Source organism: Paramisgurnus dabryanus, chromosome 23 (genome assembly GCF_030506205.2).
Source record: "Paramisgurnus dabryanus chromosome 23, PD_genome_1.1, whole genome shotgun sequence".
Lineage (NCBI taxonomy): Eukaryota > Metazoa > Chordata > Actinopteri > Cypriniformes > Cobitidae > Paramisgurnus > Paramisgurnus dabryanus.
The window spans coordinates 6,364,629-6,377,059 of NC_133359.1; the positions used below are offsets into that span (position 1 = coordinate 6,364,629).

A 12,431-nucleotide genomic window follows, 5' to 3' on the forward strand; every position below is an offset into this window, starting at 1 on the left:
TCCGGTGTATGACATCAAAGTATCGCAACTGTAGTTCGAAAGAACAGCTTCATTAGTACGCTCTCGCGACACTGTGATATCATATTCCACTTGGTCTGCGCAGCGCCGCATGAAATCGAGCACACTTTCTGTTTAACCGGAGCGCGCGCGCACCTTCCGTGTTATAACTTACCTGTTCAGCGAGACATTGCACGAACTGCAGGCAAAACCGACAGCTTGTAATTTGTGTTAACTTCACGAAAACAGCTGACATACTTTTTGATGAGAGGATTTATTAACGGGCTGCGATGTGGCGGAGACTTGTGATTTTGTATCTCACGTGCCTAACCTATACTAAATCTTTAGGTAAGATTGTTTAATGATTGACCTTGAAATTACTTTGTTTAACGTAGCATATGCTATTAAATTAACTTTGTTGCAATGAGTGTCTTTATTTATAATTGAACGAAAAGTAAGCTATAATTTGCTATATCTATCTATCTATCTATCTATCTATCTATCTATCTATCTATCTATCTATCTATCTATCTATCTATCTATCTATCTATCTATCTATCTATCTATCTATCATCTGCTTTAATAGCAGCATGCATTTGAACTGGATTTCACAAGTTTGTGCAAGACCTGGTCCATGTTATCCAAGCGTGATTTATATAGACCTAAAAATAGTGAATCTTAAAAATTTCTTTTTTTTTCTTCAATATGCCCAAACTTTAGTTTACATGGAAATAAAATTCCGTATTTTTTGTTTTTATTTTACATGGCTGCTGGCTGTGACCCCCTCCATACAGTGTCAAGTACCCTATTTTCTGTTTTACTTCAAAACTTAACCTATTTTACTTGACTTAAGCATTGCTTTCACACAAAAATACAGTTTAATACAGTAAGATCCCAAAAGAAACGCAGATGTCGCTTGTTTTGTGTACCATAAGCATCAGCAGCATGATGTTTGCCCACCAGAATAAAAAGTCGGCCTCTAATGGGAACTTTGTACCTGGAAACGGCTTGTTTAACACAGCTGCTCCTGTTTAATGATTGTATGAGGATATTTGCTGCTGAACAATAAACATACTTTACCATTACACACAAACACACATAGTAAAAGAGAACTTGTGACTTTAGTTACTGTTTAATATAACAATAACATGAAGGTGCTTATACAGTAAGTGGGATAGAGTTTAGTTATAACTTGAGCTATAACAGGTGTGATGTTGCATTTAAAGCTGGTGAATAAACTGAGTGGTTAAAGTTTAACTCTCTGGGGTTTGTGTCTAATGTTAAATACTTTGGTTAAACCTGTTGTCATGATCCTCAAACCGCTCTTCTGGTTTTGTAAGTATGTTGACATTCTGTTTTTGTGTATGCAATGCCCTTTACTACACCATAAATTGAGCAATCCAGTGTAAATTTATTCTGGTTTGTTGTTGTCTCACATGAACATATAATATTTGCCCTCATTGCATTGTTTACCCAACTCTCTTCTGTCCCTTTTCTTAGTCTAAGCCCATATTTTCATGTATTTACTGTATGAGGAAGTCACTTTTATTTACATACACTACTACATATAGGTTTTTTGTTGAAGTGAGAAAAAGATAAACATTAAAAGTATTGTGATATTTAACCTCACAATACAGTACTGTATTATATTCTTACTAAACTGGACAGCACCAAACTTAAAATCTGTTTATTGAGACCAGAGCCAATAACATTAGCTCAACCAACTGTTGAACCAACTCATCTTTTTTGGGGGGGGGGTGACCAGTGGCAGACACCAAATAGAGGTGTTATGGAACAGCATTTTACATTTTTCTCATGAATACATTATGGAAAAGGGTGACTACTAAGCTACGGGATCCAGCTACAGGAAGTTATCGTAGTGTTTTTCCTACCTGCTTTGAATAGATGCAAATTAAAATTGCATCAAACTTGTGTGCACACTTTAATTCTTATTGTCTGGATTAGGGATGCTAAACAATTAATCGCGATTAATCGTTAGCAGAATAAAAGTTTTTCTTTACATCACATATGTGTGTAAGCTGTGTATAATAAATATGTATATATATAAATATGAACACATTCATGTATAATTTTAAGAAAAAAAATGTATATATTAAGTATTTATATTTATATATAATATAAATTATACATAAATATACAAATGTATATACACATGTAAACATTTCTAAAACATATACATGCATGTGTGTACATTTATTTATACAAAGTTATTATACACAGTTCACACACATATATGATGTAAACAAAAACTTTTATTCTGCTAACGATTAATCGTGATTAATCGTTAAGCATCCCTAGTCTGGATGCTTTATATGTATCTGGATAGCTCGCTTGCATAGCCAGAATTCTGTAACATAAGATCATCTGGTCCACATTCACACCTGGTTACTTTATGGTTTCTTCTTCAAATGGTACACAACTGACACAACTATTTTCATGCAGGTCAACAAAATAAACTGTGTCCCTCCTTACTAACAAAAGTTGAAAAGGCCAGGAAATGTGGGTCATAAAATTAACATTTCAATTGCATGCCACATACTGTATATTTATATATAAAACTCATATGTGAAATATGCGCAGTCCACCTGTGTGCCAGAATAGGGATCATTCATCTCATCTGAGATTAAATACCCTTCCAAGACTCAAACAAGGTTATTTTAATAAAGAAGTCATTGTTTTTCGCCGAGTGCCACGTTGAAGACCCACACAGGTGTACTGGGGGATTGTGCCTTTATAAAAATCTACCAAAAAGTCAGATACAAGGCATTAAACACGTCTTTCTCTTCTCATAAACTTAGATCTGCTATGTAACAGCGCTCCGGAGTTCAAGCATGATCAGAATCAAACGTTTTTGGCGACGCTCGGCTCCAGGGTGGTCCTTACCTGCACGGCCTTCATGGGTTTCAACAACTCAAATTCAGACTGTAGAGACACCCTGGAGTGGATGAAAGACGGCACAACTCTTCACAACTACACAGTTTACCCTCAAGAGAAAAATGAATTGTGGGTATATGATGCATTGCAATACTCAACTCTGAATACATACATATTTAATGCATAGAATATCTTATATTTTAAATATTAATAAGAATCCTGATAATTTACTCATCCCCCATGTCATCGAAGATGTTCATGTCTTTCTTTCATCCGTTGAATAAAAAGTAAGTTTTTTGAGGAAAACATTCCAGGATTTTTCTCCATATAATGCCGTTTCAATGCAGCTTTAAATGTCTTTAAACTATCCTAACCAAGCCAAACGGGTCTTATCTTGCAAAATGACTTTTAAACCACAACTTCTCGACTTGCACTAGCCGTGTGAAGCACCAGCGAGACCTTACATATTACTTAATCACGTCAAATTGTCACACGTTATATATGTAAAACGCACTTGCAGATAATTTGAATCAATAAACTGACACCAAGACATTAATTCGTATCATTCCACATACAACAACATTGGAACGGTACACTTTCTCCGCACTTGTAAACACACGATTAGTAGTTTCGCATACATCATTGCGCATTACAAAGCTAGTGCAAGACGAGAAGTTGTGGTTAAAAAGTACTTTATTGGGCGAAAATGAAGATCGTTTGGCTAGATACGACGACCCTTTTGCCTCGGTTGGGACTGTTTAGATCTGCATTGCTTACAGTTTGTTGTTTACAGCTGAAGCTGCATTGAAACTGCAATTTTAAACTGCATTGAAACTGCAAACTGTTAAGGTCCACTAAAGTTCACTATATGGAGAAAAATCCTGGAATGTTTTCCTAAAAAAAAAAAATGTATTTCTTTTCAACGTAAACATCTTGGATGACATGGTGGTGAGTAAATTATCAGGATTTTTTTTTAATAAAAAAGTAAAATATTCCTTTAATCTCATAATAAGGTTGTAAATAGTACTGTGCCGTATTGACATTTCCAAATGACTTTAAATTATTAATGTAAAGCTGCTTTGAAATAACTAAACAATTGTGAAAAGCATTGACATGATGTATCTTTTAATCTTTCATCAGAAAGCATGTGCACATAAATCAATTAAATCTATACCTGACAGGTTCACTGACGAGGGTCACATTATTGACAGCAGTAAACTAACAGTGACATTGAGAGATAAGGCTGAATTTGGCATCTACTCTTGTGTGGTGAGAAACCGCACAGCGCAATTCAACATAAAGGAATACAGTAAGAGACAAACACTTTGATAACTTAATTTTAACAATTTTCTTGTTATAAATCTCAGTAGGCCCAGATTTAAACTTGCTAGCATTTCTTGCTGTATGAATTGTAACTCTGCGTTCACACCAGACGCGGTAGAGGCGGCAAAAATGTGATATTCGCGCAGTAGTTGGACGCTTGAACATTTTCAGTTTATTCGCTTCATTCGCACGTAAAAGCCGCATGTGAATTTCTAGTCATTCGAGACATTTCACACAGAAATTTGCGTCATGGAAGGGGCTTCTGCGACTCGCTTCCAGTAATCATGTCACTACTAAGGTAAGCTCCTGATAGGTTAATGTGGTGCTAATATCCACCAAAGTTCTGATTTTTCAACTCGCACGTTTCCCACAGCAACGCTCAATTCGCGCAAAACACGCCAGCCGCGCCATTCCTGCGTACTGCACCGCAGGATGCTTATTCGTGTCTTTGCATTAACTTAACATGTAAATCACGCGTGCTTGCCGCCTCTTCCGTGTCTGGTGTGAACGCACAGTAATGTTATTAATGTACGAGTATGGATTTTAATATTTTCCAATGTTTATTCAAAGAAATCCCAAGTCACACAGGGGCTGTGGTGGCGTCGGTGGTCTTATTAGTAGTTCTCGCTCTCTCTGTGGTGGTTTATTCCAAATGCCAGCTCAACTTCAAACTATGGTATAAGAACGTATATGGAGACTATGAGTTCAATGGTTAGTCAACAACATCCAGAGGTGTAAAGTACTCAAGTAAATGTACTTCGTTACTGTACTTAAGTATTTTTTGGGCTACTTTGTACTTGTACTGAGTATCAAAAATATAGGCAACTTTTACTCTCTACTCAATTACATTTTTGATTGGGTATTTGTACTCTTTACTCCACTACATTTGAAATGACACTTAACGTTACTCGCTACATTGTTTATTCGTCAAATAAAAACGAGACGAAAGTGTCAGAGGGTGATGATGGATAGAATCTGTGGTCGCGAGGTTACACGCACACACACAACTGAGGGACTTCATTTGGCTCTGCGCAGAGCAACCGTATGAAATCAAAGTACTGCGAGAGCGAATCAAATGCATATGGAGAGGTCTGGTCTCGCGGTACTTTGATGTCAAACGCTGAATGGCTTGCATTGAGCCACCGTAGCGGGACATCTGCGTGCTGCGTATGTCATAAACTGTAGAGAAAAGTTCGCGTCTGGTCTGAGAGAAGAGATAAAGAGCAAACATATGGATGCATATCACATTTGCTTCAGTCAAGGGACCATTTTTTAAACATGTGATGCTACAATCAAAACAAAAATGATGCGCGATTGCAGGAGGGTCATCCCGCAACTCAAAGGCAAGCACAAATGTTTATATACTCTGATGCTACCTTATCAGCTAACCTGAGCTGGTACATAACTTGATATAACTTACTATATAAGCCAAAATAAACCAGCGAGGTCCTGTACTGATTGCCCGAGTAACTTAAGTACATTATAAGATTGATAATAAGTGTACAATTTTACTGTCCTCACATTTAATCAAGTATGCTGTAATGTATTTACTGTAAGAGGGATGCATGACGGAAGAAATGTAGTGCACTTAATGTGAGATGGTGTTACGTACTACATGTGTTTTCAATTAATCTTTCAAATGAACAACTTCACGTTTTTAATATACATTATCATATTTCTGTTGGTGTAATTTTAGTTTACTGGAATTTTCTAAATATAAAAATTATATCTTTTTTAGGATAGGCCTATATAAGAATATTTGGTAACACTTTACAACAAGGTTCATTAGTTAACAGTAGTTAATGTATTAACCAACTTGAACAAACCATGAGCAATACATTTGTTACATCATTTATTCATCTTTGTTAATGTTAGTTAATAAAAATGTAAGCTTTAATTGTTTGTTCATGTTAGTTCAGAGTGCATTAACTAATGTTAACAAGATTTTAATAAAGTATTAGTAATTGTTGAAATTAATATTAACAAAGATGAATAAATGCTGTATAAGTGCAGCTCATTATCAGTTCATGTTAACCAATGTAGCTAACTAATATTAACCAATGAACCCCACTGTAAATTGTTACCATATATTTATATCACAAAGTTAGGCTATATATTTTTCAGCATGGCACATTCAAGTACACAATGACACTAGACTAAAATTAAATGGGTTTAAATTAAATGTAATTTAGATTTCTAGACTAAAATCTTATGGCATTTAGATGAATAAAATTAGACAAAAAACTAAATCAATTCAGATGACAAAAATATGACTAAAACTAAATAAAATTTTAGTCAAAAGAAGACTATGACTATGTTTAATCTGTGTTTGTTCTGCCAGGTCAAAATTTGAGGTGTTTGATTTCTTTTCTATATTAGGAAATAAAACCTCATAAATAAACTTTCTTAGTTTTCACTGCCCAGACCTACAATGTCTCTTTGTGTTGAGGACTAGTGCATCTTTGAGCCAACATTCAGTACGAGTAAAAATACTTGAGTACTTTTAAATTGGGTTACTTTAATACTTTTACTCAAGTCGTATTTAAATTGGTGACTTGTAACTTGTAGTGGAGTAATTTTTACAGTAAGGAATTTGTACTTTTACTCAAGTATGGCTTTCAGCTACTCTTTACACCTCTGACAACATCATATTTTTTAAAGCCCTGCATAAGATTACATCTAATTTTTAATAGCCATCTCTTGTAATTTTTTGGTTCTTTGCTGTTTTTTAGATGGCAAAATGTATGATGCCTATATTTCGTATGTCAACGATGACAACGACCGTAAGTTTGTCAACTTTATCCTGAAACCACACCTGGAGAACAGATACGGCCATAAGCTTCTCCTCAATGACACAAACATTCTTCCTGGAGCTGGTAAACAACTTTTAATAGTCAAATATCTGTCCCGTACATATAATGGGTTTATGTATGGGCTGCATTGTTTTACGTCTACATACTGTAATATGCAAATTATATCACTCATAAAGTGTTGCTTTGGGTAACAGTGTCTGCCAAATGTATACATATCTACTGTAAATGAATATCTATCTGTAGGGGCTGATTTGCAAATCATTTATCGTAAATTTTTTATATAATTTCCACAGAGCCGTCTGCAGAGCTGGTTATGAACATTAGCCGCTGTCGACGGTTGATCGTGGTGCTATCTCAATCGTACCTAGAGCAGGAGTGGTGTACTACAAACTTTAGGTGAAGAATACAAGATATATTTTACAGCAATTTTATATTTATTTATGGTTTGTTTAGATATTAAATTAGTGTATTTCCAAAAATTTGATTTCTTTTTTTAATGTTAGATGCTCTTTGTATGTGCTGTTCAGACAGGGTCTCTGGCATTTGATGGAGCTATCGAAAAAGCCCATCTTCATCGTTTTTCAGTCCCAACAGAAGCACATGAACCAGTCCATCAGCCAGCAGCTGAAACAACATCAGCCTCGCATCACAACCCTCACATGGGGAGCACACTCCATGGTGGGAACCTCGCAATACACAGTTTATCCTGTGAACCGTTACACCGGGACACATTTTAAATATCTTGATTTCTTGTCCTAGACCCCTTCTTCAGGATTCTGGAAAGCTCTTGCTTTAGCAATGCCACGTAAAGTGACGTTTCACAACGAATGTGCAGGCGATCCGCAAACGATACTACAAGGTGATGAAGATCCCATGCTCACGCAGCAGCCTGATTACCTGGACTGCAGACCGGACCCAGATCCAGCTGGAGACCTGGGTAAACAAGAACCTTAATCTACATTCTTTTGGGCCTTTGACCACAAAGCAACCATACAGCAACATGCTACCTTATATCAATGCACTGGCAACCATCAAGTTTGGGGAAACAATCCATGTAAATTACACTTAAATGCACAACAATTTAATTTCTCTTCAACTTATACAGTATTTGTTTATCTGGCAGGTATTCGTTTGCCCATCTACAAGACGCTTTCCACCAAAGCACCAGTTCTACCTGTGGGTCCAGATTCGATGACTGAACCCCGAGCACCAGACATAGACGTGTCGGACCTCGGCTCTAGAAACTATGCTGCCCGCACAGACTTTTACTGCCTTGTTTCAGAAGATATATAAGATACAGTTCTGTTTCAAGCTTACTTGTAGTTTGTGCTGGTTAGTTTTGATGTCATGTCGAGCTTTCTTGTGTTTAACTAGTTATTATTTTGCACTGTATTATCTGCGCTGTATCACTATGTGATTTTTGTAAAATTGAAATGTGTTCATTTCTTTATACCTTTTTGTGAAATGTATAATAGCATTTCATGTACAGTCAAATTTCTGTTCTGTATATATGTCATAAAAATTTTAAGGCCTGATAAATTATGTTAAATTTGACTGTGTAATCCTAACATAAGTCATAAGTAGCAACGGTATGTTTGTAGCCATTGTATGGGTCAAAATCATTGGGATATTAAATAATGATCATGTTCCATAAAAATATTTTGTAAATTTCCTACTATAAAAATAAAAATTGTATTTATCATTACTATGTGTGTTGCTAAGGACTTCATTTGGACAACTTTACAGGCGATATTTTTTTGTTTTTTGCACCCTCAGATTCCAGATTTTCAAATCTCAGTCAAATATTTTACTATCCTAACAACATTTATAGAAAGCTTATTTATTCAGCTTTCAGATGGTGTATAAATCTCAATTTTAAAAAACAATTACCCTTGTGACTGGTTTTGTGGTCCAGGGTCACACACATTATTGACTTTGCCACTAAACCTCTTCACTAAATCTTAACTAATCTTACCAGCAGATGGCAGCATAGTTAAAGCCGTGATCTTTTAAGTATGGTTTTGGTTTAAACAGCCTTGGCCATGTCTACCAGTGTTGTATAAATATATCATTCATCATACTGCAGGTATTAAAAAAATTAACACAGGTAACGTTACACTCACATTTTTTTTTGTTTAACCCATGACTGAATCAAATATAGACAAACCCAGCTGCTGGGTTATAAATAAACCATGTTTTTTATAACCCAACAGTTGGGTTTGTCCACATTTGACCCAAACAACCCAACATTTTTTAAAGTGCAGCTGCATGTAACAGAAAAAACGTTAACACCTTAAAAGACGTTGAAGTGTCCTGCAAGATTTACGACCCCCCAAAGCAATTCTGTTGGTTATAAGAACTTTTAATGAGTACTCAGAAAAATGAAACAAAAATGCTACATAACATATGTCGTCTTTGTGTAAATATAAATTACAGTCTTACATGTCACGGATAATATTATAAAAACAAAAACACAGCTAAGGTTAGCCGGTTGGCATACAGCATAAACCACAAGTTACTCTACTTATATTCACAGAAATTAATTCAGCAAGTAAGTTATGTCACATATCAAAATTATGAAAGGGTACCTATAGGACCGGATTGATGGGGATTGAATTTTACACAAAGTCAAATACTGTGACAGTAAGTTACATCTGAATTTAACGTTGCCTTACCTACTTTTTGACGGGTATTTTCAAAACTGTACCTTTTTCTTTTGCGGTTTAACCGTTTGTCCACACACAAACGCAGTATCAGGTGACTAAAACCAAACTTTAAAACTCTTTCTAGGGTGAAGATGTTTAGAAACTAGGTTGCATCGTTTTTTTCTATGATTGCATCGTTGTGTAGCCAGAGATTTTGGCCTGTGACATCATAGATAGACATAATAAATGCTAGATTTTACGGTGGAGTCTCTAACATCATCACCGGCGGCCATCTTGTCACAGGCAAGCTTTCCGGCGGGCTCTGTGGTACCTGATGTAAGGTGAGTGATCTGCACGAACACAAATACTCTTATCTCACTGAAATCTTGACGGATTTACAAATTGTTTGGTTAATTACAAACGTTATTTACATGGTTATAATTCTGGATGCTTGAACATGTTTCATGAACATTATTCATAAGTACGCAGTTTCATAAGTAGCCTACATCTCTGCCGTTTATAACAAACCAAACTGTTTGAAAATCGGTAGAAAATTGTGCAAGTTATGGTTTTTTAAAAGTACATGCACCAATAAACCACAATGTTACGAATGAGCGAGCTGACTGTGACAAGATGGCTGCCAGGTGCGTACGTCCACCTCCATTGGCCAGCAGTGCGGACGAGACATCTAGCTTTTATTATGTATATCTGTGTGTGGTGTGCTGAGGGGAAACTCTGTGGCTTCTGATTGGCCAGCATGGCTTTACGGTTAGTGAGATATTATGCCATCTGTTGGTTTGGCCTGCTATTGATAGCGCTTTATAGCAGGATTTTGCGTGTTCGTGTGGATTCAGAGATTTTGTTTTAAAGGGGACATATCATGAAAATCTGACTTTTTCCTTGTTTAAAGGGACACTTTACCCATTTGCATAAAGCTTTGTATAGTTAGAACCCCAGTCACGTTTTTGAATGGTCATGCATCATTTCCTCAGTTGCCGCTCAGACAGGAGAAATACAGATTTCAGTGATGCACTTCCTTCTTTCAATGATGTAAAAATCATCATTTTGCATCATTGAAAGAAGGAAGTCCAATATCTTTGTTGAGGGAGTGAGACTACACACACCCCTTTTCTCGGTCAAATAGGTACCAAATTCTAAATGTATGTTACATTTCGACTACAAATATGACACACTCTCGATAAAGATTAAAGTTTCTACGGGTGAAATGCTCCTTTAAGCACTCTAATTGGGTCCCCAGTGCTTTTATCAACATAGAAAATGTGAAAAAGATCAACCCAGTAACTTAGTTTTGGAAACCATTCTCTGCAAGCATTTGGAAAAAATAGGACATTGAAATTTGGCTCCCCTTGTGATGTCAGAAAGGGATAATACCGCCCCTTAATCTGCATTATCCAACCACAGCACTGCCATTTAGTGCAGAGATCAACTTATTTGCATTTGAAAGGACGTACCCAAAAAAGAGCCAATTTTAACATATTTTATGCTAGGTATTTTGGGCTAGAACTTCACATATGTACTCTGGGGACACGAAAGATTTATTTGACATCTTAAAAAATTTGAAATGTTTTAAGGGAAAACTAAAAATCCCTGTGTACGTTTGGACTGGGCCTAAATCAGTTTAGTAAGTGTGGGTGCAATATGCACACATTTTGCACATACTACAACTACACCCATGTTTTATTGTCACCTATGACACTAAGATCTACGGTGAAAAATGTACTCATGTGTTGTTAAAGTAGTAAAGTTTATGCACAATGAATACAAATCTTGACACCTATTCCAACCCGGCTCACAGCATTCTAGTGTTTTTAATGAATTTACTTTACGAATTTGCTTCCAACGCCTCATGTGATAGAAAAGTGTTCATTCAATGCAAACGGAGAAATCTTAGTTGAAAACAGTAAACCAGGTATTTCTCACATTGGCTACTGTTTCTTGCATACTGAAGTTCCAGACACATGCTAATGTTTGCATGCTATATGGGGATTTCGGCAGTGTTGGGTGTAACTAGTTACAAAGTAACTAGTTACTGTAATAAAATTACTTTTTTCAGTAACTAGTAGTGTAAGGCATTACCCGTCTGAAAATGGTAATATTATTACAGTTTTCCCGAGCTAGTTACTTGAGTTACATTCACCAGTAGCACCTTCATCACACAAGGCACAAAACACAGAGAACAAAAGGGAAGGGGAGGAGGGCGTGAATGGAACAGTGATTGGTCTAAGTTTGGCACGAGGTATCATTTACCATCACCGATTGGTCGACACCCAGCAGCCAGCAGCACAGAGCGACAGCGGCACACTCAAAGACAGATCGGGAACATGGAAGCGTCAACAACGGCAAGCTTTTTTTCAGAGGAAGGTTCCCAGCAACAGAAAGCTAGTTTCGGCGGGTGGAGATTCAGTCATATTTTATTATGTTCAACGGAAGGAAAATAACTTGACGGTGAAGTGCACACTCTTTAATGTTTCTCCGAACGCTGTGCCCCGCGTCCGGTAGCGGGTAAGGAAGCCAGCATTTTCTTGGCCGTGGCTTGCCCAAATAAACATTCTTGTCCAGAAAAAAATGTAACTAGTAATATAACTAGTAATATAACTAGTTACTTTCTCCAGGGAGTAATAAAGTAAAGTAAGGGATTACTATTTTTGAGAGTAATATGTAATATGTAATATATTACTTTTTTGAGTAACTAGCCCCAACACTGGATTTCGGACACACTAAAAATGCTAGGTTATTT

At 36.4% G+C, this 12,431-nt stretch overlaps 1 protein-coding gene across 1 annotated transcript; it reads left to right on the plus strand.

Annotated features, from left to right (window-relative positions):
• Positions 1-134: 134 nt before the first annotated feature.
• Positions 135-8,733, plus strand: sigirr (single immunoglobulin and toll-interleukin 1 receptor (TIR) domain). The gene is made up of 9 exons (XM_065292171.2): positions 135-345; positions 2,817-3,021; positions 4,074-4,201; positions 4,786-4,926; positions 6,948-7,091; positions 7,322-7,424; positions 7,556-7,706; positions 7,788-7,965; positions 8,152-8,733. The coding sequence occupies exons 1-9, from the start codon at positions 288-290 to the stop codon at positions 8,319-8,321; spliced, it is 1,278 nt and encodes a 425-aa protein (XP_065148243.1). The 5' UTR covers positions 135-287; the 3' UTR covers positions 8,322-8,733.
• The last annotated feature ends 3,698 nt before the right edge of the window (positions 8,734-12,431 follow it).

Excerpts from the sequence above, each read along its gene's own strand:
- sigirr (XM_065292171.2), top strand. The coding sequence starts at position 288 with ATGTGGCGGAGACTTGTGATTTTGTATCTCACGTGCCTAACCTATACT. Across the intron at positions 7,092-7,321 it reads AAACATTCTTCCTGGAGCTG|AGCCGTCTGCAGAGCTGGTT; the intron begins GTAAACAACTTT and ends TAATTTCCACAG. Across the intron at positions 7,966-8,151 it reads AGATCCAGCTGGAGACCTGG|GTATTCGTTTGCCCATCTAC; the intron begins GTAAACAAGAAC and ends TTTATCTGGCAG.